Below are 23,340 nucleotides of genomic sequence, written 5' to 3'. Positions count from 1 at the left end.
AGGCCCGCTAACCAGATGGGGGGACTGTACTTACCGGAACATGCTGAGGGTGGGCGTCCATCCTGATAGACTGCCTCTGCACCGCAGTGAGGGCGGTGTCGGCCAAGGGGCACGCTTCGACCTTGGCATGCCAGGTGTGTGCATCCCGGCGGGTTGTTTCACCCGCAGGCCAGTCCCTGTCCGTGGGACTATAGTTGCTATGGAGACCCAGCGTGGAGCTATGGTCTGCAAACGCTCGCTGGCACAAACTGGGAGACCATAAGGCTCTCATATAGCTAGTCCAAAACCCAGCCGGCATTCCACAGGAACTGGAGTCAGCAGCAACAAAAAATAAATTAAAAAAGGTTGCCTTTAAGACATTTAAAGCAGAGCTAGGACAAACCGTTCCCAGCAGGGAGCTGTTTTGCCATTCCTAAGACCAGGCAGCTAAAAACTGAGGATGCAATGGTGAGGCCAGGGGTAATAACCCAAAGACCCTGCCCCCCTGGGCGTGTCAAAGCCTTTGGCTCTACCTGGTCACTCCTAATGGGAGGGGCTTATTACCCATCCATCTATGATTTAAAGCAGCAGCTACGTCCCGTCGGTGGACAAAAGAGAAATTTTGATTTTTAAATATTTTTTTGGGAATGTCATATAGCAGAATGTGAAAAATATTGTTTTTTTTTTTCAGAATTGTTGCTCTTTTTTTGTTTATAACACAAAAAATAAAAATCGCACAGGTGATTAAATACCATCAAAAGAAAGCTCTATTTGTGGGGAAAAAAAGGACATCAATTTTATTTAGGTACAGCGTTGCAAGACCGCGCAATTGTTCGTTAAATTAACGCAGTGCCGAATCACAAAATATGGCCTGGTCATTAAAGTGGAGTTCCACCCCAAATTTATACTTGCCTCCATCTTCTCGCTCCAGGTCACCTGAAAAACAAATGGATAATCGCATTTTTTATTTTTTTTTTTTACTTACCTTGTAGAGAAGAAAATATACTTACCTTACTTCCTTCTTCTTCCCCTCGGCGGCCACGGCCTGTCGTCACTTCCTGGCTTTGCAATGATTCCTGGGAGCTGAACGTCATTGCTCCCAGGAATCATTGCGCCTGCACCGGCCCCGACGTCAGTTCCGGGGCGCGTGCGTCATTCCCTTCTAAACAGCTTCTGGGCATGCCCAGAAGCTGTGGAGGGATAACGTGCGCGCACCGGAAGTGACGGCGGGGCCGGTGCAGTGCATCGTGGGACAGAAGAAGACGGAAGAGGACGCAGAAGAGGATCGCGCTGGCTTCAAGCTGCCCACACCTGAGATGGCAGCGCTGGACAAGACTTTTTCAAGGTAAGTATTTGTCCTAAAAGGTAAGTGCAACCCGGTGTAACGTTAGAAAACCATACCCCGTGAGAAATCCATACCCTCGTCACTTCCTGTCAGGAACAGCTGAGCAGCGTAGCAGTGCGCATGCTCAGAGCCCCGGATACGTCATTGAACAGCCGAAGGCCTGACAAGTGCGCATGCTCCGAGGGTATGGTTTTCTCACGGTAGTGTATGTAACGTTACACTTGCGGCGGTTACATTAAAACAGCTGTGCTGCAATATGAGTCATCTCCGCTCCTATCCCTGATCTTGGCTAATAAATATAAAAGCGGCGGCGGGTGTATGACATCTAAATGACGGAGATCTCGGCTCCGTGATCTGCTTTTATATTTCTTAGCCAATATCAGGGAAGTGACAGGGATAGGAGCGGAGATGACTCATATTGCAGCCCAGCTGTTTTAAAGTAACCGCCGCAAGTATAACATTACACACACTACCGTGATAAATCTATACCCTCCGTAGGTGACGAGGGTATGGTTTTCTCATGGGTATGGTTTTTTCACGGAACACCGGGACGGATCAGAGGCTAGCCATCGTGGAATGTACTTGCCCTGACTGTCCCGGGAGTATTTTTATTAAAAAAACTATTCCCGGGGTGGAACTCCGCTTTAAGGGGGCAAAACCTTCCAGGGCTGAAGTGGTTATGAGTTCTTAAGTCGAGTGGGCATCCCATAATAACCCTATCCCACGAACATGTTTTATCCCCTCAATAAAACATAAAAACAAAGTGCTGGGCTGTTTTCTGACCCTGGGATACTATGGAAATTCAGTGTTTCTGGCTGTGCAGGAGTGGAGGATCCCATTTCAACAGCAGCTCCTACGTGTGGTGCACTACATATACATTTTACAGGTTGTTATATCCTGCACCCTGCAGCATTCTGCTCTTCCCCTTATTTACAAGCTGTGGCGCTATTGGCGGGGCTCGTACCCGTGGGCTCCGGAACGCGCGGCTCACATGGGTGACGTAGCAGCCGGGGCGTCGGGAGCGTGCGATGGCGATGCGCCTGCGCAGTGGGCGCCCTCTCTCTGACTGGTCACCGCCGCGGCCGCCATTTTCCTCCGGGCCCGGACGGAGCTTATCCATATTTCCTGCACCGGGAGCCTGCACCCTCCCCCGGCCAACATGGACGACGACGGGCAACCCCGCACCCTGTAAGTACCCGGAGCACCCACTGCCCGCCTCAGGGGCCCCTCTCATAGTATAGAATCGGCTGCCGGGGGTTCCGGCCTCATAGTGAGGGTTCTGGAATATTACCTGTATGTGTGGTGGTGGGGAGCGGCATGTTCTGGTCTCATGGCCTTCTACATACCGCATTGGGGCCCTAAGTGTTATGTGCTGCCACATATTGGAGGGGGGGGGGAGCAGTTGCATCTTCAGGGGCCCCTGGTCTGCTTCCCATTGTACAGAGTTTCTGATGATATAGTCAGGACACATGATACTAGGGGCCCTGGCCTGCCACACGTTCTACAGGGCCCCAGCACTATTTCCAGGGACTCTGGTGGTATAGTCTGGGTCCCAGGTCTGCTGCATTTTGCACTGAGGGGGGGGGGGGTTCCCAAGCCCGCCGCGTAATGCACTGAGGGGGGGTTCCGAAACTCGCCGCGTAATGCACTGAGGGGGGGGGTTCCCAAGCCCGCCGCGTAATGCACTGAGGGGGGGGGGTTCCCAAACTCGCCGCGTAATGCACTGAGGGGGGGGTTTCCAAGCCCGCCGCGTAATGCACTGAGGGGGGGGTTTCCAAGCCCGCCGCGTAATGCACTGAGGGGGGGGTTTCCAAGCCCGCCGCGTAATGCACTGAGGGGGGGTTTCCAAGCCCGCCGCGTAATGCACTGAGGGGGGGGGTTTCCAAGCCCGCTGCGTAATGCACTGAGGGGGGGTTCCCAAGTCCGCCCGTAATGCACTAAGGGGGGGTTCCCAAGCCCGCCCGTAATGCACTGAGGGGGGGGGGGTTCCCAAGTCCACCCGTAATACACGGAGGGGGGGGTTCCCAAGTCCGCCCGTAATGCACTGAGGGGGGGGTTCCCAAACCCGCCGCGTAATGCACTGAGGGGGGGGGGGGGTTCCCAAGTCCGCCCGTAATGCACTAAGGGGGGGTTCCCAAGCCCGCCGCGTAATGCACTGAGGGGGGTTTCCCAAGTCCGCCCGTAATGCACTGGGGGGGGGGGGTTCCCAAACCCGCCGCGTAATGCCCTGAGGGGGGGGTTCCCAAACCCGCCGCGTAATGCCCTGAGGGGGGGGTTCCCAAACCCGCCGCGTAATGCCCTGAGGGGGGGTTCCCAAACCTGCCGCGTAATGCCCTGAGGGGAGGGGTTCCCAAGCCCGCCGCGTAATGCACTGAGGGGGGGTTTCCAAGCCCGCCGCGTAATGCACTGAGGGGGGGTTTCCAAGCCCTCCGCGTAATGCACTGAGGGGGGGTTTCCAAGCCCTCCGCGTAATGCACTGAGGGGGGTTTCCAAGCCCGCCGCGTAATGCACTGAGGGGGGTTTCCAAGCCCGCCGCGTAATGCACTGAGGGGGGGTTCCCAAGCCTGCCGCGTAATGCACTGAGGGGGGGCTCCCAAGTCCGCCCGTAATGCACTGATGGCCAGCATATGGCAATTGACCTAGAGGCTTTACAACATATGGAAAAAGTGAGTGGGGCCCTAAACTGCCAGAGGTCTATTGAAGGGAAGTACAGTAGTGAGGTCTCCTATGTACAGATATCTGCATGTGTCTCAGAGCTCCCAGGATCTCTCACATTTGTATCTGATCCTTTGCTGACTTCATATGATGAGCTCATTGATGAGGTCACTGTACACACACATCTTATTGGTCAAGAATTGGTCTTTACTTCCTGCCTGTGGATGACCATGGCAGAGATTTCCCTTTTATGTTATGGCATCATCTGGATTTTCCCGCTGTCTGGGGCAGATCAGACAGACTACTTAGTCCAGCATCAGACAAAGCTTTTTTGGTGATGGCTTAAACCCTCAGTCAGGTTATATTTCCTCCATAGTTGCTAGGATGCCAGTGGACTTTTGTGGGCCCTGATGTCTAACTTCCTTGGTTAAAAGGATATAGGTGGGCCCTGATTTCTAGGAGGCAGGCATCCCATTCCGCCTAGCCTCCATAGTTGCTAGGATGCTGGTGGAGGTTGGTGGGCCCTGATGTCTAACTTCCTTGGTAGGTAGGATATAGGTGGGCCCAAAATTATAGGAGACAGGCTTCCCGATCCGCCTAGCATCCTTGGTTGTTAAGACGATGTTGGCCCTTGATGCAGAGCATCCTTGGTTGCTTAAGTGCAGTCGGCCCTTGATAGCTAGAATGCAAGCATCCCATGTTGCCTGTCCTTTTTGGTTGCTTGGACACTGGTGGCCCATGATGCTTAGAATCCTTGGTTGCTAGGATGCAGGTATCCCATGCTCCCTAACATCCTTAGTTGCTAGGATGCCAGCAGACTCTGGTTGCTAGGACACTGGTGGCCCTTGAAGCCTAACATCTTTAGTTGCTAGGATGCAGTTGGCCACTGATTGCATTGGTGCAGGCATCCCATGCTGCCTAGCACCTTTGGTTGCTAGGACGCTTGTGGTCCCCACTGTCTAGCAGCCTTGGTTGCTAGGATTCAGTCAGTCCCTGGTTGCTAGGCATCCTTGGTTGCCAGAATGCAGGTGGCCCCAAGTTCCTAGGATTTAGGCATTCTGTGCCACCTAGCATCCTTGGCTACAAAGACGCAGTAGGTGTAATCCAGTTGCTAGGATGCAGGCGGGCCATGCTACCTAGCGTAATTGATTGTTAGAACACAGATCGCCACAGTGGCAAATTCATGAGGTTGGTGCATGCCCACAGTGACCTCAGCAGTTATTCATAAATGTCTAAAAGCCAGTCAATCTGTGCTTGTGCCACCTCATAAATAAATTGAGGGATGGTATGCAAACATCAGTAGTTTTGTGATCAGCAGGACCGGTGTTGCAGAAAAACATGGGGTGGCCAGGAGTTCATGTGCCCGCACAATGTGTGAACAAGATTTTACCCAAGATCAAGATCCTGCTGCTGGCTAACTCCTGTATAAATATGTACACCTATCTGGGTCAACCCTTAGTGTCTGGGTCAGTTGCTTTACAATGGGAAAACCAAACGCAATATTCCCCATGCACACGTTCCTGAAAATGGCTGTAGTAATGCTGGGTGCTGCAATGACCACCGCCTTGAAACCGCAGACGGAGTTAACCACTTAAGCCCCGGAAGATTTTACCCCCTTCCTGACCAGGGCCTATTTTGCGATTCGGCACTGCATGACTTTAACAGACAATTGCGCGGTCGTGCGACGCTGTACCCAAATGAAATAAATGTCCTTTTTTTCCCACAAACAGAGCTTTCTTTTGGTGGTATTTGATCACCTGTGCGTTTTTTTTTTTTTTTTTTGATCATGCGCTATAAACAAAAAAAGAGCGTCAATTTTGCAAAAATAACAATATTTTTCACATTTTTTTTATATGAAATTCCCCCCAAAAAAAATGTAAAAATCAAAATTTTTTAACCTTTTCGGCCAATTTGTTTTATGCTACATATGTTTGGTAAAAAAAATTGAAAAAAGCGTATTTTGATTGGTTTGCGCAAAAGTTATCGTGTTTACTAACAAAGGGAAAGATCTTTGTCATTTTTGTTGTTTTTTTTTTTTTTTTTACGCATAATGGCGACGATCTGTGGTTTTTTTTTTTTTTTTTTTTTTTTTTGCGGTACTGCGACATTGCGGCTGACAGATCGGACCCTTGACTGACATTTTTGACACTTTTGGGGTTACCAGTGACATTTCTACAGTAATCAGTGCTATACATATGCACGGTTACTGTAAAATTACACTTGTAGTGAAGGGGTTAACTTTTTTTTGAGAGGGAGGGGTTATGTGTGTCCCTAGGGGCGTGATTCTTACTGTGATTGGCTGTGGCTTGAGGTGTAGGAACAGTGATCAACGGTCCTACATAGTAGAACCGTATGATCACTATTCCTACACAGGGGAGAATGACAGGCGGCTTGTTTACATCAGCCGCCTGCCTTTCTCCCTCTGCACCGTCGATCGCCGAGTGACCGGCGGACATTGGGTCCGCCGGTCACACGCGCGCGGGGGGGTCCGTGACCGCGCCTCCGGGGGCGCGCGGTCGCTCCCTTGACCCTCACAGGCTAGCGACGTAGCCCTACGTCCCTCTGCCTGTGAGGGGCTGACTGCCGACGTAAATAGTCGTGTGGCAGTCGGCAAGTGGTTAAAGGACAAGTCCAGGCAAAACCTAACTAATGCTAAACCTGCTCTGTGCCACATTCTAACCCTAATCTAGCTAACCCTGTAAAGCAAAAATCACTGTACTTAGCTTTTCTGCACCCGATCTCCAGCTACAAGATCTGTGTGCAGGAGAGGACCGACAACGGCTGTGAAATGAATGGGAAGTAAGATCACCCATAGACTTACTATGGGGCTTCGGTTGTCGAGTGCCTCTCCATCACCCGCCTCCACTCTAAAGCCACCGCTGACAGCTCAGTGTGGGATCGGATCGGCTGCAGAATAGAGAAGTACAGTGATTTTTTTTTTGCTTTACAGGGGTAGATAATTAGGTTTAGAATGTGGCACAGAGCAGGTTTTGCCTGGACTTATCCTTTAAGAAATATCTTCAGCACACCAAGGATTCCTCAAAAGGGTCCAAAGCTTTATTCACATGGTCACATGGCATACGTATGGCAACGTTTCAGAGCCACGCAGGACCCCTTTGTCAGTTTGTTTTGAACTGCTTTAGAAATACAAATGTTCTGAGAATATTTGTACAAAAATGTACTAGTGTATTAGATTTTGTAAACTCGCTCTATTGTGGTTCAGCCCAAACCGCCTTTTTCTTCAGATGCAAAATTTCATGAATGTCATCAGCAGGGAGGAAGGAGAGGTGGTTTGCCAGTCACTCATTCTTTACCTTTTTCCAAGTTCCATCTTGGTCTGGTTTGGACACGTGTAATGAAATGTGAAATATCTAGCTGTTCAGTGGTCAGACCTGGTCACATGGTCCCCCCAGAGAACTTGGAGTCATGCTCTGAACTCTGAGTTCACTTTTCTATTTAGTATTTATTACAGTGGCAGCAGAGTGTTGTGTCGGTGATATATTGGTGTTGTGCTGAAGGTTTTGTATTCTTTAGGCATGTAGAGAGCAGCTGACTTTAGGAGGCATTCCACTTATGAAGGAGAAGGATTTAGTAAATTTACCAATCTAAATGGAAGTTTTAGCTTAATGTTGTACAAAATTCTAAATGTAAAAAGTACCTACTACTTGCTCTACCCCCCCCCCCCCCTTCCTTAACCGCTTGTCAAACAAACCGCCGTAGTTTTGCTGCGGCAGGTCAGCTCTGTCCTGTGGAACGACGTACCTGTAGGTTGCTTCGCAGGACCACTAGTGGGGGGTGCGTGCATGCTGGTCTGGCTGCCGCGGTGTCTGCCGGGCACCCGCGATCACTCCCTGTGGAGACAACGGCAGTGACCGCTGTTCTGTCAGTAATGAACACAGCAATCCTGTGTTTCTCCTTAGGAACGTAGGCCTCTGTGTTCATTCAGCAAGCCCATCCCCTACACAGAAAGCACCCCCTAGGGCAGTAATGGCCAACCTTGGCACCCCAGATGTTTTGGAACTACATTTCCCATGATTCTCAACTACACTGCAGAGTGCATGAGCATCATGGGAAATGTAGTTCCAAAACATCTTGGGGGCCAAGGTTCATCATCACTGCCCTAGGGACACATTTAACCCTTTGTTCGCCCCTGGTGTTAACCCCTTCCCTGCCAGTGTCAGCACAGTAACAGTGCATATTTTTAGGACCGATTACTGTAGTAATGTCACTGGTTTCCCAAAAATGTCAGTTAGGTGTCCGATCTGTTCACTGCAATGTTGCAGTCCCGCTAAAAATCGCTGTTCGTCGCCATTACTAGTAAGAAATAAAAATCTTTCCCCTAGTTTGTAGACGCAATAACCAATCAATATACACCTATTGGGATTTTTTTTACCAAAAATATGTAGCAGGACACATATTGGCCTAAAATGATAAAAATTTGATTTTGAATTTTTTTTTTTATTGGGAATGTTCTAATGCAGAAAGTAAAAAATATATACCTCTGAAGTGTGTACCTCACAGCTGGGTGCCCACACTAGAGATGCTGGCACCACAGGGAGAAGAGGGAGAGAACAGAGGCTCCCGCTGGCTGCATCGCTGGACCGTGGGACAGGCGAGTGTGTGTTTATTAAAAGTCAACAGCTACATTTTCTGGCAGACAAAGCTCGTGGTATTCATGACCATTGGATTATACTGCCCCCTACAGGAGTAGGACACTAGGGACTGCCAATGCTACACCCATTGGCAGTCCCAGGGGAGTATACTCCCTCTCTGCTATAGCCACTCAGTTTTTTGCTGCCTAGTCAGGAGTAAGGACCTAGTTCATTGCTGGGATCTTTGGTGCTGGCAACATTTTTTAGATAGGGAATTTTTTCCTCCTGGGTTTTACCTGTGAGATGTACCTGTGAGATGTACAATCAACTGCCGAACTGGGTGATGGGCTGGATAACTAGATCCAATAGTCACCCCAGTCTGGCCAGTGTGCGCAGACCCCAGCTCCGCGCTAGGTCAGCCGCGACATATTCCCGCTGGACGGGGACTGGCCTGCAAGTTAAATGCCTTGCAAGGTTGCATACGATCGGGTCTTTGCCTGAGTTGCAGCGTTCCTCCTGACTGACAGCACCCCCATTTCGATGGAGAGGGGTTTTGCCTAGAGTGCTGCCCGTCTGGTTCCTGGTATAGTGAGTAGCTGTCCCCCAGGAGGGTTTTGGGGTTGGACGTGGGCCCCTCCTTGGGAACCCCTGGGTTCCCCTTTCCTGGGGGGGGGTGCGCCGCCGGCGACTGGATGATCGAATGTGCACGGGGGGGGGCTCCTGCCAGGGCCACCCCCCGGCCTGCTTGGATCTGTCCTTGAGACCTGGTCTCCCAATCCTGGGTCCCTGTATGCCTCATGGTGCTGCCATTTTGTTGTAGCCTGTGTGTTCTATACATGGCGGCCATGGTTGTGTAGTTCGGCGAACATTTTTCTATGGTTTGCCATTAAAAATAGCGGTGACAGTGGAGCCCTGTGGGCGGTGATTTTGGCGGTGGAAGCCCATCCTCATCCCCTGGTGCTGACCCCTGGATCATTTTAATTCCAGATCACCGCAAGTGTAATGCAGATTATTTTGGTGGCTGCAGGTGCTTGGTTCTGCGGGTGGCGAGTCTGGTGGGGTCCTCTCCCTCTGCTGAGGATCACTGGTGCTTTGTGCCTGGCGGCTGGGTGGTGCTGCCAGCTCGGTGGGGGTTGTCCCTTAGCAGTGTTTTTTACATTTTTTTGTGGGGTCCCCCTTGAGTCCTTGGAGCACATTTCCCTACCTGATCCTCTATCTGAGGCTGCGGGGCCCTCCGGGTCCCAACCATCCATCCGTGCACTGACGGCGGTCCTGGAGTCCCTTATGTCCCAGGTGCAGGTGGCTTGCGGGCGACAGGCTAGCCAAAAGTGCCCCCGCCTTCCCCTGCCTCATCTCTCATCAGATCCTGAATCTGATTCGGCCGCCGCGGGCATGGGTCACCCTGCTGGTTCTGCAATCACGCGCCTGGAATCCTCTGATAGTGAGGATGATTTCTCCACGTCTGAAACCGCTCACAAAAATCACTGGTGGATGCACTAATTGTATCTGTGCGTGAGACCCTTAAGATGGAGGACGCAGCTGAAGCTGTGATGGAGGTGAAGGTACCCTTTGGCACTCACAAGACATCAAGAGCGGCAAAGGTATTTCCTTTCCCTGCTTATTTTGGCCGAATTTACGCTAAAAAGTGGGGACGACCAAAGCATCCCCGTGGGGTCACTAAGCGCTTTACTAGGCATTACCCCTATGAGGAGTCCCTTCTTAAGAAGTGGACTGTGCTGGCGGTGGTGGACCTTCCGGTTTCCAGGTAAACAAGGCAACCATGATTGCAGTTGAAGAGTCCCCGGCCTTTAAGGGTCCGGCTGACTGGAAGGTGGAGGCTGTGGCCCGCCATATGTACACTCTGGCTGGTTCGGCAATGAGGCCGGTATTCACCATTGCCCTAGTGTTGCAAACTCTGACCGAGTGGGCTAAGCTTTTAAAGCTGTGACCTGGAGGGGGAACAGCTCCCTCCTGCTTTTGCTGAGCTGGCGGACCAGCTGCAGTTTACCTGTGATGGCTTTTGGATGCTGCTCCCCTGACGGCTCACCTCTGTTTTGGCATTGGTTCATCGGTGTGTCTTTTGGCTCAAGTGCTGGTCTGCGGATCAGACTTCAAAAAAAGGCCTTAACTGATCTTCCTTTCCAAGGAGATCGCCTGTTTGAAGCTACCCTGGATGACCTCATTAAAGGTCTCGCAGGGGGGAAAGAGTACTTTTCTTCCGCAGGCTACTAAGGGCAAGGAACCTCGTAGATGTGGGCCCTCCTCCTCCGCTCATAAGAATTTTTTTTTCTTCCCTCAGGTTTGACTGACAAGGGCTCAAACTTTTCAGGGCCTCTTCAGGAGGATCCAAACCAAGCCAAGATCAGGCTTCCCCAGACCCGTGGACAAGGCTCTTTCAGCATGAAGGTGCGCCCTCACCCGTATCGGGGGTTGGGGGACTTCTTTGCTGATTTCCGGACCAGTGGACTTACCTAGTGCAAAATAAGTGGGTCCACAAAGTCATTCGGTCCAGTTTCGCTCTTGTCCCCCGGCAAGGTTTTTTTCCTTCCAACTTGCGCATGTCCCCAGACCACTTACAGGGCCTGTTTGGGGTGGTACAAGACCGGTTCCCTCAAGGGGTGATTGTCCCGGTTCTGACTTAGGAATGTTTTTTGACTTTTTACTCAAACCTGTTCACAGTCCCCAGGAAGGAAGGCAAAATGCGTCCAATCCTGGACCTCAAGGTGCTAAACTGCTTTGTGTGGGTACAGAAGTTCAAAATGGAGTCTATTCGAACAGTGGTGGCATCCCTGCATCGGGGAATTTCCTCGCCTCGATATCAAGGATGCTTACCTTCACATTCCAATATGTGCCAGTCACCAGCATTTTCTCCGATTTGCTGTGGGAGAAGAGCATTATCAGTTAGTGACGTTACTCTTTGGTCTCGCCTCTGCTCCTCGGGTCTTCACAAAAATGTTAGCCCGGTGCTAGCCTTGCTACGTCAATGGGGGATCGCGGTACTGGGCTACTTGGAGGATTCATTCTGCGAGCGAAGTGTCCCTCTGCTATGGTGGGCAACATGGAGATCACAATACAAACTGCGGGAATTTGGCTGGATTCTGAACTTTCAGAAGTCTGCTCTGGTTCCTTACACAAAGCTGGACTATCTAGGCCTGACCCTTGACTTGCCTTAGCCAGAGTGCTCCTTCCTCTGGACAAACTCCAAAAATTGCAGGCTTCAGTTTGCCTCCTGCTTTCCATCAGATGGTTGTCCCTCCGGACTTGCATGCGGGTGCTGGGCCTGATGGTGTCTGCCTTCGAGGCGGTTCCGTTTGCACAGTTCCATACGAGGTCCCTGCAAAGGCAGATTCTGACCAAATGGGACAAGACTCCATAGTCTCTGCAAAATCAGATCTGGCTGAGTCGGGGAACGAGGGAGTCCCTGATATGGTGGCTTCGTTCTCCGGCGCTTCAGCTCTCCCTGTTCCCTATCTTTCTCTTCCAGACAGAATTTTTGTTTTATGGCACTGCTAAGACTAGTAACTCTCTAGCATCCCCTCATTTTCTCCCATATCTCTTTTGTTCCCTACTCTTCTCTAATAAACAGCACTCTGCTCTCTTCCTCTAGCAGTCACTTCTGTAACTCTGTTAACTTTCTATTCTTTTCTTGCCCTCAAACTCCTTGTCCCCCCTTTAGGCATTCATCAGATCCTTAACTGATAATTATCTGCCGGCACTCACTTACAGTAAGAGGAAGAACGTCCGTGGTTTGGTCCGGAGTTGAGCAGCTGGTGTGCTGAGGCTGAGCGCGCTGGTCTGAGACTGCAAGAAGAAACCGCCACCCATGCATGCGCCACCCTTGCTACACCGTGACTGGACAGGCACAGGCCAGCCCCCACCCTATTCGCCCAATCACATGGCGCCTGCCATCCTGAGCCTGAAGATGGCCGCTGGAGCAGTGAAACACTGTTAGGGAAAATAAAGGTCTGCCCTCCAGCCGCCCCCACGCTCCCCCACTGGCCGGGACAAGTCCCGGCAGAGTAAGTTAGCCAGGACAAGGTCCTATTTTGCGGGACTGTGCTGTCAAAAACAGGACAGTTGGCAGCCATGATTTTCGGCATTTATGATCAGTTTTCGGCCGAAATGGGATAGGCCCATTGTCGGACGAAAATTTTGGTTGCCGAAATTTCGGTGCACCACTAGTCTTGGAACTCTGAGCGATCAGACTGTGTCTGGATCACTGGACGGATCGTCTTCAGCATTTGTCCAGTGCACATTCAATCGGACAATGCCACGGCCGTGGCTTATGTCAATCATCTAGGGGGGGGGGCACAAGAAGTGTTCTGGCGGCTCTGGGGGTAGCCAGCATTCTAAGGTGGATAGAACGGTTTGTTCCAGCCCTCTCCGCCGTACACACTCCCAGGGTGGAAAATTGGCAGGCAGATTATCTCAGTCCGCAGACGTTGGACCACAGGGAGTGGTTCCTTCATCCGAAGGTTTTTCATTAGCTGTATCTCTGGTGGGGCACCCCTCAGGTGGATCTGTTGGCGTCTCGGCTCAACAGAAGGGTGCAGACGTTTGTACCTCGGTCAAGAGATCCTCTGGCAGATGCCACAGACACGCTGGTGGCCCCGTGAGGTCAGTATCGGCTAATTCACGCCTTCCCTCCTCTCAAGCCTCTGCCCAGACTTCTATGCAGGATCGAGGCAGAAGAGATTCCGGTCATCTTAGTGGCTCGCTGGTCTTGGTACGCCGATCTGGTGCGGCTGGTCGCTGACATTCCTTGGAAGCTTCCTCTCAGGGAGGATCTGCTGTCCCAAGGACCAATCTTCCATCCTGCTTTACAGGCGCTGGCTTTGACGGCTTGGCTATTAAACGGCAGGTGCTGAAGGATAGGGGTTTATCTGAGTCGGTGATTCCTACCCTGTTGAAAGCTAGGAAATCCACTTCTAGGAAGATCTACCATCGTATGTGGAAGACGCACATTACTTGGTGTGTCTCTTGGGGTTCCTCCTTGCTCCTTCTCATGGCTCAGATCTTAACTTTCCCTCTACGGGGGTTGAACAGAAATTGGCCTTGAGTACCATCAAGGGCAAGGTGTTTGCCTTGGCAGTCTTCTTCCAACCACCTTTGGCCACACACTCCCTGGTGCGTATATTTCTTCAGGTTGTCCGACATTTGGTTCCTCCAGTGCGGGCTCCGTTGCCGCCTTGGAATCTTAATTTTGTGCTCTCAGCTCTGCAGAAGCCTCCTTTTGAAAATATTTGGGGAGATTCCCCTGCTTACATTGTCCCAGAAGGTGGCCTTTTTAGTGGCTATCACTTCTGCGCGCAGGGTGTCGGAACTGGCGGCGTTATCCTGTCCGCCTTACCTGGTGATTCACAGGTGTAGCGCTACCCACTCAGGAGCCGCTTAAGTAAAACTGTTCCCTTTCTCTGTCTCTCAACCCCTAGGTTCAAGCTCCGCCCCACTGACACACCTGGTAGTGTTTTAGTGTGTGTACCTTTTAAAAATCACTGACACAATGAAGCACCAGTTTAACTGTTTGCTGGAACAATTAACCACCTCCCACCTGGCCACTGTACATATACGGCCGGGTGGGAGTCTAGTCCTTCTGATCGGACGTTCCCGAATGTCCTGCAGAAGAAGCAAGATTGGGCCGCCGTGGGCACGTGCATTGGCGCGATCTCGATGTGCCTGTGTCCCTCGGACACAGAGCAACAAGTTTTGGCAGGAGGGCCCTGTGATTGGCCCTCCTGATCACATGATGACTGTGTCCAATCACAGCCGTCATGTAACGTAAATACAGCCGTTGTAATGACTTTAAACTCCTCTTCTCCTCACACAGATCCTGTCAGTGAGGAGAAGACGACGATCTGTGCTGCAGCCAGGGGATCAGTGAGTTTTACTAATTACTCACTGATCACAGGGGGGTCTGTGCTGGTAATCAGAACATTGATTACCAGTGCAGCCCTGGGGGGGGGGGTGCCACTAGAACCACCAGGGATGGCAATCAGGGCTCAGAGAGCCTGCCAGTGGTGCCCTCCCTATCAGTGCTGCCCACCAATGCCATCTATCAGTGCTGCCCACCAGTGCCCATTATTGCCATCTATCAGTGCCGCCCACCAGTGCCCATTATTGCCCACCAGTGCCGCTGATCAGTGCTGCCTATCAGTGCCCACCAATGCTGCATATCAGTGCTACCTATCAGTGCCTGCCAGTGCGGTCTCATCAGTGCTCATCAGTGCAGGAAAACACGTATCTATTTACAAAATTTTATAACCAACAAAAAAACTTTTTTTTTTTTTTCCAAACTTTTTTTATTTGTGCACCAAAAAAGAAAAAACATTGCGGTGATCAAATACCACCACAAGAAAGCTCTATTTGTGGGGAAAAAAATGACACAAATTTGGTTTAGGTACAATGTTGCATGACCGTGCAATTGTCATTCAAAATGCAACAGCGCTAAAAGCTGAAAATTGGTCTGGGAAGGAAGGGGGGTTTAAGTGCCCAGTATTGAGGTGGTTACAGATACAAATCAACACAACCGAATATGCAATGAAGGAATATGACAGGACTTTGGTTACCATGTCCCAAATGTGAATATGGGACCCGAGACACAAAATCCAATAGTAACACTACAACAAGTTATGATTAGATATATGAATATCATATATAATATATATATATCTCTGTTATTAAAGGATTTATAAGAGTGACTGTCAAGACAATCCTATCTAATCTGACTGTATATAACCCGAACTACTGGTATAACTCAGCAATGTCAGTTTACCTATTTAAATGTGTTTCAAACATTCAATCTAGCAACTGAAGTAATGCATTTTGACACCTGCAGGGGGCCCCCTTTAGCAGTGAACCACTAGAGTCACTGTCCTCGCAAGGCCTTGCGATTCTTCGTCGGCAGTTGGAGCTCTAGTCACCTAAGTGACATTTGTAATCCACAGAAAAGGGGTATAAGTATATCCAAAGGCTGTTTTAAATGTGAACAGTGTTTATAACTTTAAGTATACTTGCAGTTCTCTCACGATCACTGCAGCGTCAGTGTCCAGTAGTAATCTTCTTATCTTTCTGAAAGGCCGCTCCTTTCTTCTGCTGTGTCAGACAAGAACCTCACGTGCTCTGCTGTCTCAGTCAGTCGCTCAGAGTCCGCCGCATCTCCATAAAATGTCGGTCATTGTAATATTTTTTTATCACGCGGTATTTGCGCAGCGGTCTTTAAAGTGCCATTTGTTTGGAAAATTTTTGAAAAATCACATTTCACTAATTTTAAAAAATACTAAACAGTAAAGTTAGCCCATTTTTTTTGTATATTGTGAAAGAACATGTCACGCCGAGTAAATAGATACCCAACATGTTACGGTTTAAAATTGCGCCCCCCCCCCCCCCCCGTGGGATCGCGACAAACTACGGTCAATAGAGATCTCAATCTGCGACGCTTTAAATTTATTTAACGGTTACCAGTTTTGAGTTAGAGTGTAGCTCTTTTTTTTAAATTATTGCTCACGCTCTGGCGATCGCGGCGATACCTCACATGTGTGGTTTGAACAGCGATTTCATTTGCGGCTCGACTTCCATATACGTTTTTTTTGTGCGCGAGCTAACGGTGACGGGGGCGGCTAAATTTTTTTTTTTTTTTTTTTTCCCATTTATTTTATTTTTTTTTTTTATTTTTATTAAAGTTTTTTAAAAAAAAAAAAAAATCTGATCACTTTTATTGCTGTCACAAGCAATGTAAACATCCCTTGTGACACCAATATGTAGTGACAGGTACACTTTATGGAGGGATCGAGGGTCTAAAAGACCCTAGACCCCTCCACTACACTTCCCTGTATGCAAAACGCCGAAAACGGCATTTTTGCATACAGCCGTTTTTCAAATTTGCCGCCTTTTGCAGCACAGTAACCCGGAAGTGACGTCATGGACGCCGCCTCCGGGTTACGTCATCGGAGACCCGATTGATGCCGTTTCCGGCATTCATCGGGACTCCATCCAGCCGGCGGACGTGCCGGCTGGGTGCTCGGGGCTCCTGGTGGAACGGGAGCCCCGGGCAAAGCCACGGAAGGCGGCGGGAGGGGGGGGACGTCCCCTCCCGCCCCCCCCCCCCCGGGTACCGATCGAGCGGCTCGGGAGCCGCATCGGTCGGTACCGACGGAAAGCCAACCGTCGGCTCTAAACCACGGTACCGGGATGGTGCCTCTAGCTAGAGGCATCATCCCGGTACACTACCGCAAAATTTACCGACGTAGACCTACGTTAGTATGCGGTAAGTGGTTAAAGGTACACAGAAACAGTCTGAAGGATTAGAAGGTAAATCTGCATTATCCAAGAATGGCAGTCCGCTACACAGGGATAAAGGTGGTTCTTCTCCCTTGTCCGTCGTTCCTTCCAAAGGTTGTCTCTGACTTTCATTTGAATGATGACATTGTGTGGCCTTCCCTGCGTCCCAGGCCTAAACATCCAAGGAAATTTCCTTGCGTGTGGTCTGGGCAATTAGAGTGTACCTGTCAGCTACGGAGTCTTTCAGGAAGTCAGACTCTCTATTTGTGCTGATGGATGGATGTCGCAAAGGGTTGTCTGCTTCCTCAGAGATCATTTCCAGATAGATCAGACAGACAGAGGTTCAGGCCTATTCCATCAAGGGTCAGGTTCCTCCTTTCCTTGTCAAGGCACATTCTACTCAGGTGCTTAGTGCCTCCTGGGCCTTCCGTCTTCAGGCGTCAGGTTTGCAAGGCAGCCACCTGGTTGTTGGTGCACACTTTTACAAAGTTTTATAAAGTGGATGTGTTGGCATCTGTGGATGCTTCTTTTGGCCACAAGGTTTTACAGGCTGCTGTTTAAGAGGTCCTGATCCTCTTTGAGGGTGTATTGTTTTTTTTCAGGTGGTCTCCGGTTGTTTGGTTGAGCTCCTGTTGCCTGGTTGGCTAATGTTTAGCCTTGGGAATTTTTCGGTTGTTCCCACCCCTCATGTTTGACACTACTTTTGGACGTCCCAATGGTTATGAATACCAGGAGCTGTGTCTGTCAATGAATGAAAGAGAAAATGTAATTTTTGGCTTACCAGGAAATCCATTTCTCTGATGTTCATTGACTGACCCAGCACCCCACCCCTCTGCGGAGTTGTTATTCTACTGACACTGCTTGTTACAAAACTGAGTGGCTATAGCAGAGAGAGGGAGTATAACCCCTGGGACTGCCCATGGGTGTAGCCAGAATTTTTTTCTGCCTAGTGTCCTTCTGTAGGGGGCAGTATAACCCAATAGTTATGAATACCAGGAGCTGTGTCCATCAAACATCAGAGAAATGGATTTTACGGTAAATCAATCCCATTTTTTTTGTAGCTGCTGACTTTTAATATCACACAAATATTTTCATTGACTACATTAATATAATTTATTCAACTAAAATACGACTAAAGCTAAAACAATTTAGATGACTAAAATACGCAATAAATCTTGAGATTTTATCATATGTTTCCTACTTTTGGCCTATTTTGTGCATTGCTCCTCATTTAAAGTCCCAACCCCCCTTTTTATGTTTGTGGGAGGAATTAAACCCCTCTCTGAAGGTAGTATTGCACCTCTTTCTGAAGGTGGGATAATACTTCTTCCTGGGGGTGTTCTGTGGGTGGAATAATGCCCCTTTCTGTGGGTGGAATTAGACCCCTTTCTGTTGGTCTTCTTGACATTTTAGTCAAGACTATGACTAAAACTAAATTGAATTTATATCACAACGGCTAAATCTGTGTCTGTAGTGCATGTTCAAACCCTAATATCATAAGTAATAAACATTTTATTAGATTTTTACTCCAGGAGTATATAATGTTTGGCAGTTATAAAGAAATAATGCATTAAAATGCAATTAAACCAATTAGGTTTTAGTAGACTAAAATGTACTGGATATTTTAGTTGACTAAAATACGACTTAACATAAAACAACTTAGATGACTAAAATATGATCAAAACTAAAATGGCATTTTAGTCAAAAGACTGGAACTTAAAACTAAATCGAAATTTGATGTCAACATGAACACTGCTGAGAGCAAATAGTATGTACTTCTGTGAGTTAGTGTTACTAAACCCGCAACCGTAGAATCAGTCTATATATGCAGGAAAGCATGCTTGCTATACTCACTGTGGAACCTAAGGGGTTAATCCCCTGCATTTTGTAAAAAGGCAAGATCCTGAATGCACAGATTCTCCCCTTCTTGCATTGCCCCCAAAACATTTAGACAGAGGGTCGGGGGTCTTGCATCCTGATAGGACAGCTAGCACAGTATGAAAACTCCTACAAGCTTTAACCAGGCACTGATAGAAGTCACAAGACTGCTATATACTGCTGATGAGAAAAGCTATTGAACAGTTTATATTTATTACAATGATTGTATTTCCATGTTCTGTGTACTGTGGGAGACCAGATATAGTGAATGCAGGTCCTGTGTTTAGTAACACTTTAAGAATACAAACTTGGAATAGAATTAAGATTTCATTTTTGCTTGTTTTAGCTTTTTTTATTGTTTTTTAATTGGACTGGGGCTTAGAGAAATTAATAACCTAGAAATATAATTTTAGAACTGAAATCAGTGTTTTATTTTGTTTCTTCCACAGGTATGTAGGCAACCTCTCCAGGGATGTAACAGAAGTCCTGATTCTTCAGTTATTCAGTCAGATTGGGCCGTGTAAAAGCTGTAAAATGATTACAGATGTAAGTGAGACCATGTCCTGTTGTTTACATGCATTTACCTCCAGCTATATATCATGCTGTATACATGTGTTTACGTGTTGTTCCATGTCTTGCTGCTTGCCTGGGTTTCTCTTCCTCCTTGTTTTGCTGCCTATGTGTGTTTACCTCTTTTTTCCATGTCCTGCTGCTTACCTGTGTTTACCTCTTTTTTTTCCATGTCTTGCTGCTGTTTACATCCAGCCCCATGTTTTTCTGCCTACCTGTTTTTACCTTTTGCTCTTAACTGTGTCTACCTATTCTTCGATGTCCTGCTGCTTATCCATGTTTATCTCCGGCTCCCCATCTTGTGTTTATCCCTGTTTATATCCACTTACATGTTTTAACCTCCTTACTCTGTTCTGCTTTTTACCTGGGTTTATCTCCTGTTGATTCGAGAGGTCATGCTTAAGTAACTTGGAAAATGTAACCTGCCGAACAGCTTGTAAAAGATATTAAAATGATTGTATTTGGAAGTTATGGCTGATGTAGTGGTGGGTGAAGAGATCATTTAATTGTGGGTGGAAGTTATGGTTGATGTGTTGGGTGAGGAGAGGGTAATATAATTCTAGGTTGAAGTTATGTAGTGTTGAGTGAAGATATACCTATATAATTGTGGGTGGAAGTTATGGCTGATGGGTTGAGTGAAGATATACCTATATAATTGTGGGTGGAAGTTATGGCTGATGGGTTGAGTGAAGATATACCTATATAATTGTGGGTGGAAGTTATGGCTGATGTGGGGATCTTGAGGCGATGGATTGGCCATTAATTTTGGTGTGAGGAGAAGCAAATGTGTGTGTTATTCCGTCACTGGCTAGTGAGGGAAACAGCCACATGAGCACCCCCCTACCATGTCAAATGTGAGTTCCTATGCAAGCAGTGAGTGAGCGGTTCCACTAGCTGGGAAGGTATTTGAAAGCGTGTTCTGTGTGCATTGTAAGGCTCTGTTCACATCTTGACCAATGGCACCCCAAACGCGGTGCGATATTGTCGCCCGACGAATTGCAGGAAATTAGTGGAAATAGAATTGCGGGACGCCTGTTGCCTAAACTAAGTACAAGAACTTATTTTGGGTGAGAGGCGTCCAACGATTCTTTTTGATGGGAATTGCACAATCTCCCCCCCGATTTGCTGTGATCTTGGATGCCAATATGTGAACGGAGCCTCAATGTTTTGTGCTCCTCATTGAACGTTGTGTCTGCCTGGACAGGTGCCAATGAGAATGTGTCAAGTCTGTGTTTTTCTTGTGTGTGTGTATAAAGACTTTTCTTCTCTAATTTTAGCAAACGGATGGTCGGAGGGTGGCAGCATCCACTGGCTTCTCTGCACTACCTAATAGCAGCAATGACCCTTATTGTTTTGTGGAGTTTTATGAACATAGAGACGCTGCTGCAGCGTTGGCGGCAATGAATGGGCGGAAGATCTTGGGAAAGGTGAGCAAAGATTATGATTTTGTGTGGAGAGATGTGGCATGGATTTGGTATTTTGACTTTTGCTGTAATGTTCTATAGAGATTACAGCTGTTATTCTGTCTCTATTATATTGACATCTCTGTACTTGTACAGTGTTTCTGCAGACTTACTGAGTTCTTAGATCCTAACACTGCTATCTTCTGTAATTTTTGTATCTATCTGACATAATGGAAGAGGGCTGGGTGTCTGTAGCAGTTATAGGGTTTATTGTCCAATCTGCACTAGAAAAGTTAGTTTCACAGTAGTTTATGCTGAAATTAAAGTGAAATTTACTGAAATTAAAGTGGACCTAAACTCAGAAAGTGAACATTAGCGCTATCTTATGGGAAACCTCTAGAAATGCTCAGGCCAGTTAGGAGGCTTTTCTTTTCTGTCAAAACTACTGCTTTCCCCATACAAGTCTAAAGAAATGCAAAAGTAGCTCAAACTGGTCTAAAGCAGGACAGGAGAAGGACAACTGCAGGTCATTTTCCCCTTTTAGATGTGGTATTGCGGTCCTGGCTCTCTGTTTTGTATTTGGTGTTCTTGAGAGGGCATGGTCAAGTGCATACTGAATTTTCGGTTTCAGCACCGACATATTTAATTTAGGTGCACCACTAGTGTAATTCTTGCCACGCTCTTTACTCCAGCAGGTTTCTTTTAGCTGAGAGACCAGTTTCCTGCAATTTCCTCTTGAATGCTTCATTCACACGGGTCCTGCATTGTACATGATGATGCCAAGGGCCCACCCTCTACCCTGAGTAAAGGGCAGAGTGCCAGTATAAAGGGGTAGGGTAACTTATATAGCCTCTTCTACCCCTAGATTTTTTGAGCATTTAACGTTTGCAATAAAGGGGATGGGGCACTGCACCTTTGGGAGGAGGAACAGTGGCTGTTTCTTGGTCAGAAGCCAGTGGTCTTGCCACATAGTCTCTTCTAAGTGCTAATTCGCTATCTGTTTTTTTTCTTTTCCACAGGAGGTGAAGGTGAATTGGGCCACAACTCCCAGCAGTCAGAAGAAAGACACATCGAGTAAGTATACAGCTGAGCTAGGGACATAACACAGCTGTCTCCTCCATTGTGGCAGCAATAATCTTCACTGTTTGATGGTGCTATTAATCCCTTTTTGTTGCAGGCCCCTCCAGCAGGAAAGGGGTTAGGAGAAAGTCTGGCCGCTAGCATTTACAAGTCCATGTGCTGTTTAGGCTGCCTCTCTTGGTATTCTCTCTAATTTTATCTAAATTCAAAACACTTCTATTCCTTATTAAGTTAAGTGTTTTCAGATTCTCCAAACGTCAGTTGGACACTGGAAAGCATATCTGAAAGTGCCCCCATTCATGTTCTATAGATAACTGTTGCCTCTGTGTGTAGCTTCAGCTAGCTCCTAGTTCTGTGTACACCCCTGATTGCTCTCACTGTGAATCACACTGATTGCACAAATCTCTCTCTGCAGATCACTTCCATGTATTTGTTGGAGATCTGAGTCCTGAAATCACCACAGAAGACATAAAATCAGCTTTTGCTCCATTTGGTAAAATCTCGTAAGTATTAGTGAGTTGTTTTAATCGCTCTCATGTCTAATACAACATGGTTATGTACGTTGTACATATTTGCCAGATGAACTGAATTATCTGTTGTTTGTTTGTTAAATCTGATATGTTATATTGTGACTGACTGTATATATGTATGTAATAAAGCACTGGAGACTTGTGGCTGTTCAGCCAGTCCTCAGCCAATTATTTGTCAGGGTCTTGGGTCCTGGTACAGCTGGACTAAGACTGCTATTGACATTCCTGCTGTTTGATGGTAATGTCCTGGTGTGTGGCAGGGAAGCCGGCGCACCCCTCCTAATCCAGTAAGTATGGGCTGATGGGCACACCTAGTATTTGTTGATATATATACCTATAGAAGCGGATCGCTGGTGAACAGCATGAACTGTATGCATTTCCTTCGTGCCTCCAGATAGCAATCTTAGTGAATTAGAGGGGCTGACTTGAAGAGCGAGCGGAACATTTTTGGTATTAATTGTAGCAATTAGCAGATCACCAGTGCTGGGCATGCTACGCACCTTTGCTCTATGTCTCAATGTAACATGAGCTGTTTATTGTGATTATAGCGATCAGCTGATCTCCAGTTCCAGGTGTGCTTTGCACTATTGCTCTGTCTCTATGTAGGGATCAGCTGATTACCACTGCCAGGCATGCTCTGCACCATTGGTCTGTCTCCATGTAGGGATCAGCTGATTACCACTGCCAGGCATGCTCTGCACCATTGGTCTGTCTCCATGTAGGGATCAGCTGATCACCAGTGCTGGGCATGCTCTGCACCATCGCTCTGTCTCCATATAGGGATCAGCGGATCTCCAGTGACAGGCATGCTCTGCACCATTGGTCTGTCTCCATATAGGGATCAGCTGATCACCAGTGCCGGGCATGCTCTGCACCATCGCTCTGTCTCCATATAGGGATCAGCTGATCACCAGTGCCGGGCATGCTCTGCACCATTGCTCTGTCTCCATATAGGGATCAGCTGATTACCAGTGCTGGGCATGCTACGTAACATCTCTGTTTTCATGTAACTTGAGCTAAATTTTCCTGTT

The 23,340-nt window shown here is 48.1% G+C and overlaps 1 protein-coding gene across 1 annotated transcript in view; it reads left to right on the top strand.

The window, feature by feature from the left end:
• Positions 1–2,355: 2,355 nt before the first annotated feature.
• The window catches only part of TIAL1 (TIA1 cytotoxic granule associated RNA binding protein like 1), a 48,127-nt gene continuing 27,142 nt past the window's right edge, over positions 2,356–23,340 (top strand). The window contains exons 1-5 of the mRNA XM_082268044.1: positions 2,356–2,512; positions 19,176–19,272; positions 20,574–20,723; positions 21,719–21,773; positions 22,195–22,282. Coding sequence (XP_082124170.1) covers positions 2,484–2,512; positions 19,176–19,272; positions 20,574–20,723; positions 21,719–21,773; positions 22,195–22,282 — 419 coding nt within the window. The 5' untranslated portion in view covers positions 2,356–2,483. The remainder of the gene's footprint in view (positions 2,513–19,175; positions 19,273–20,573; positions 20,724–21,718; positions 21,774–22,194; positions 22,283–23,340) is intronic.

Source organism: Pelophylax lessonae (genome assembly GCF_965119305.1).
Source record: "Pelophylax lessonae genome assembly, chromosome: 9".
Taxonomy (NCBI): domain Eukaryota; kingdom Metazoa; phylum Chordata; class Amphibia; order Anura; family Ranidae; genus Pelophylax; species Pelophylax lessonae.
This window is presented reverse-complemented; position numbering and strand designations above follow the sequence as displayed.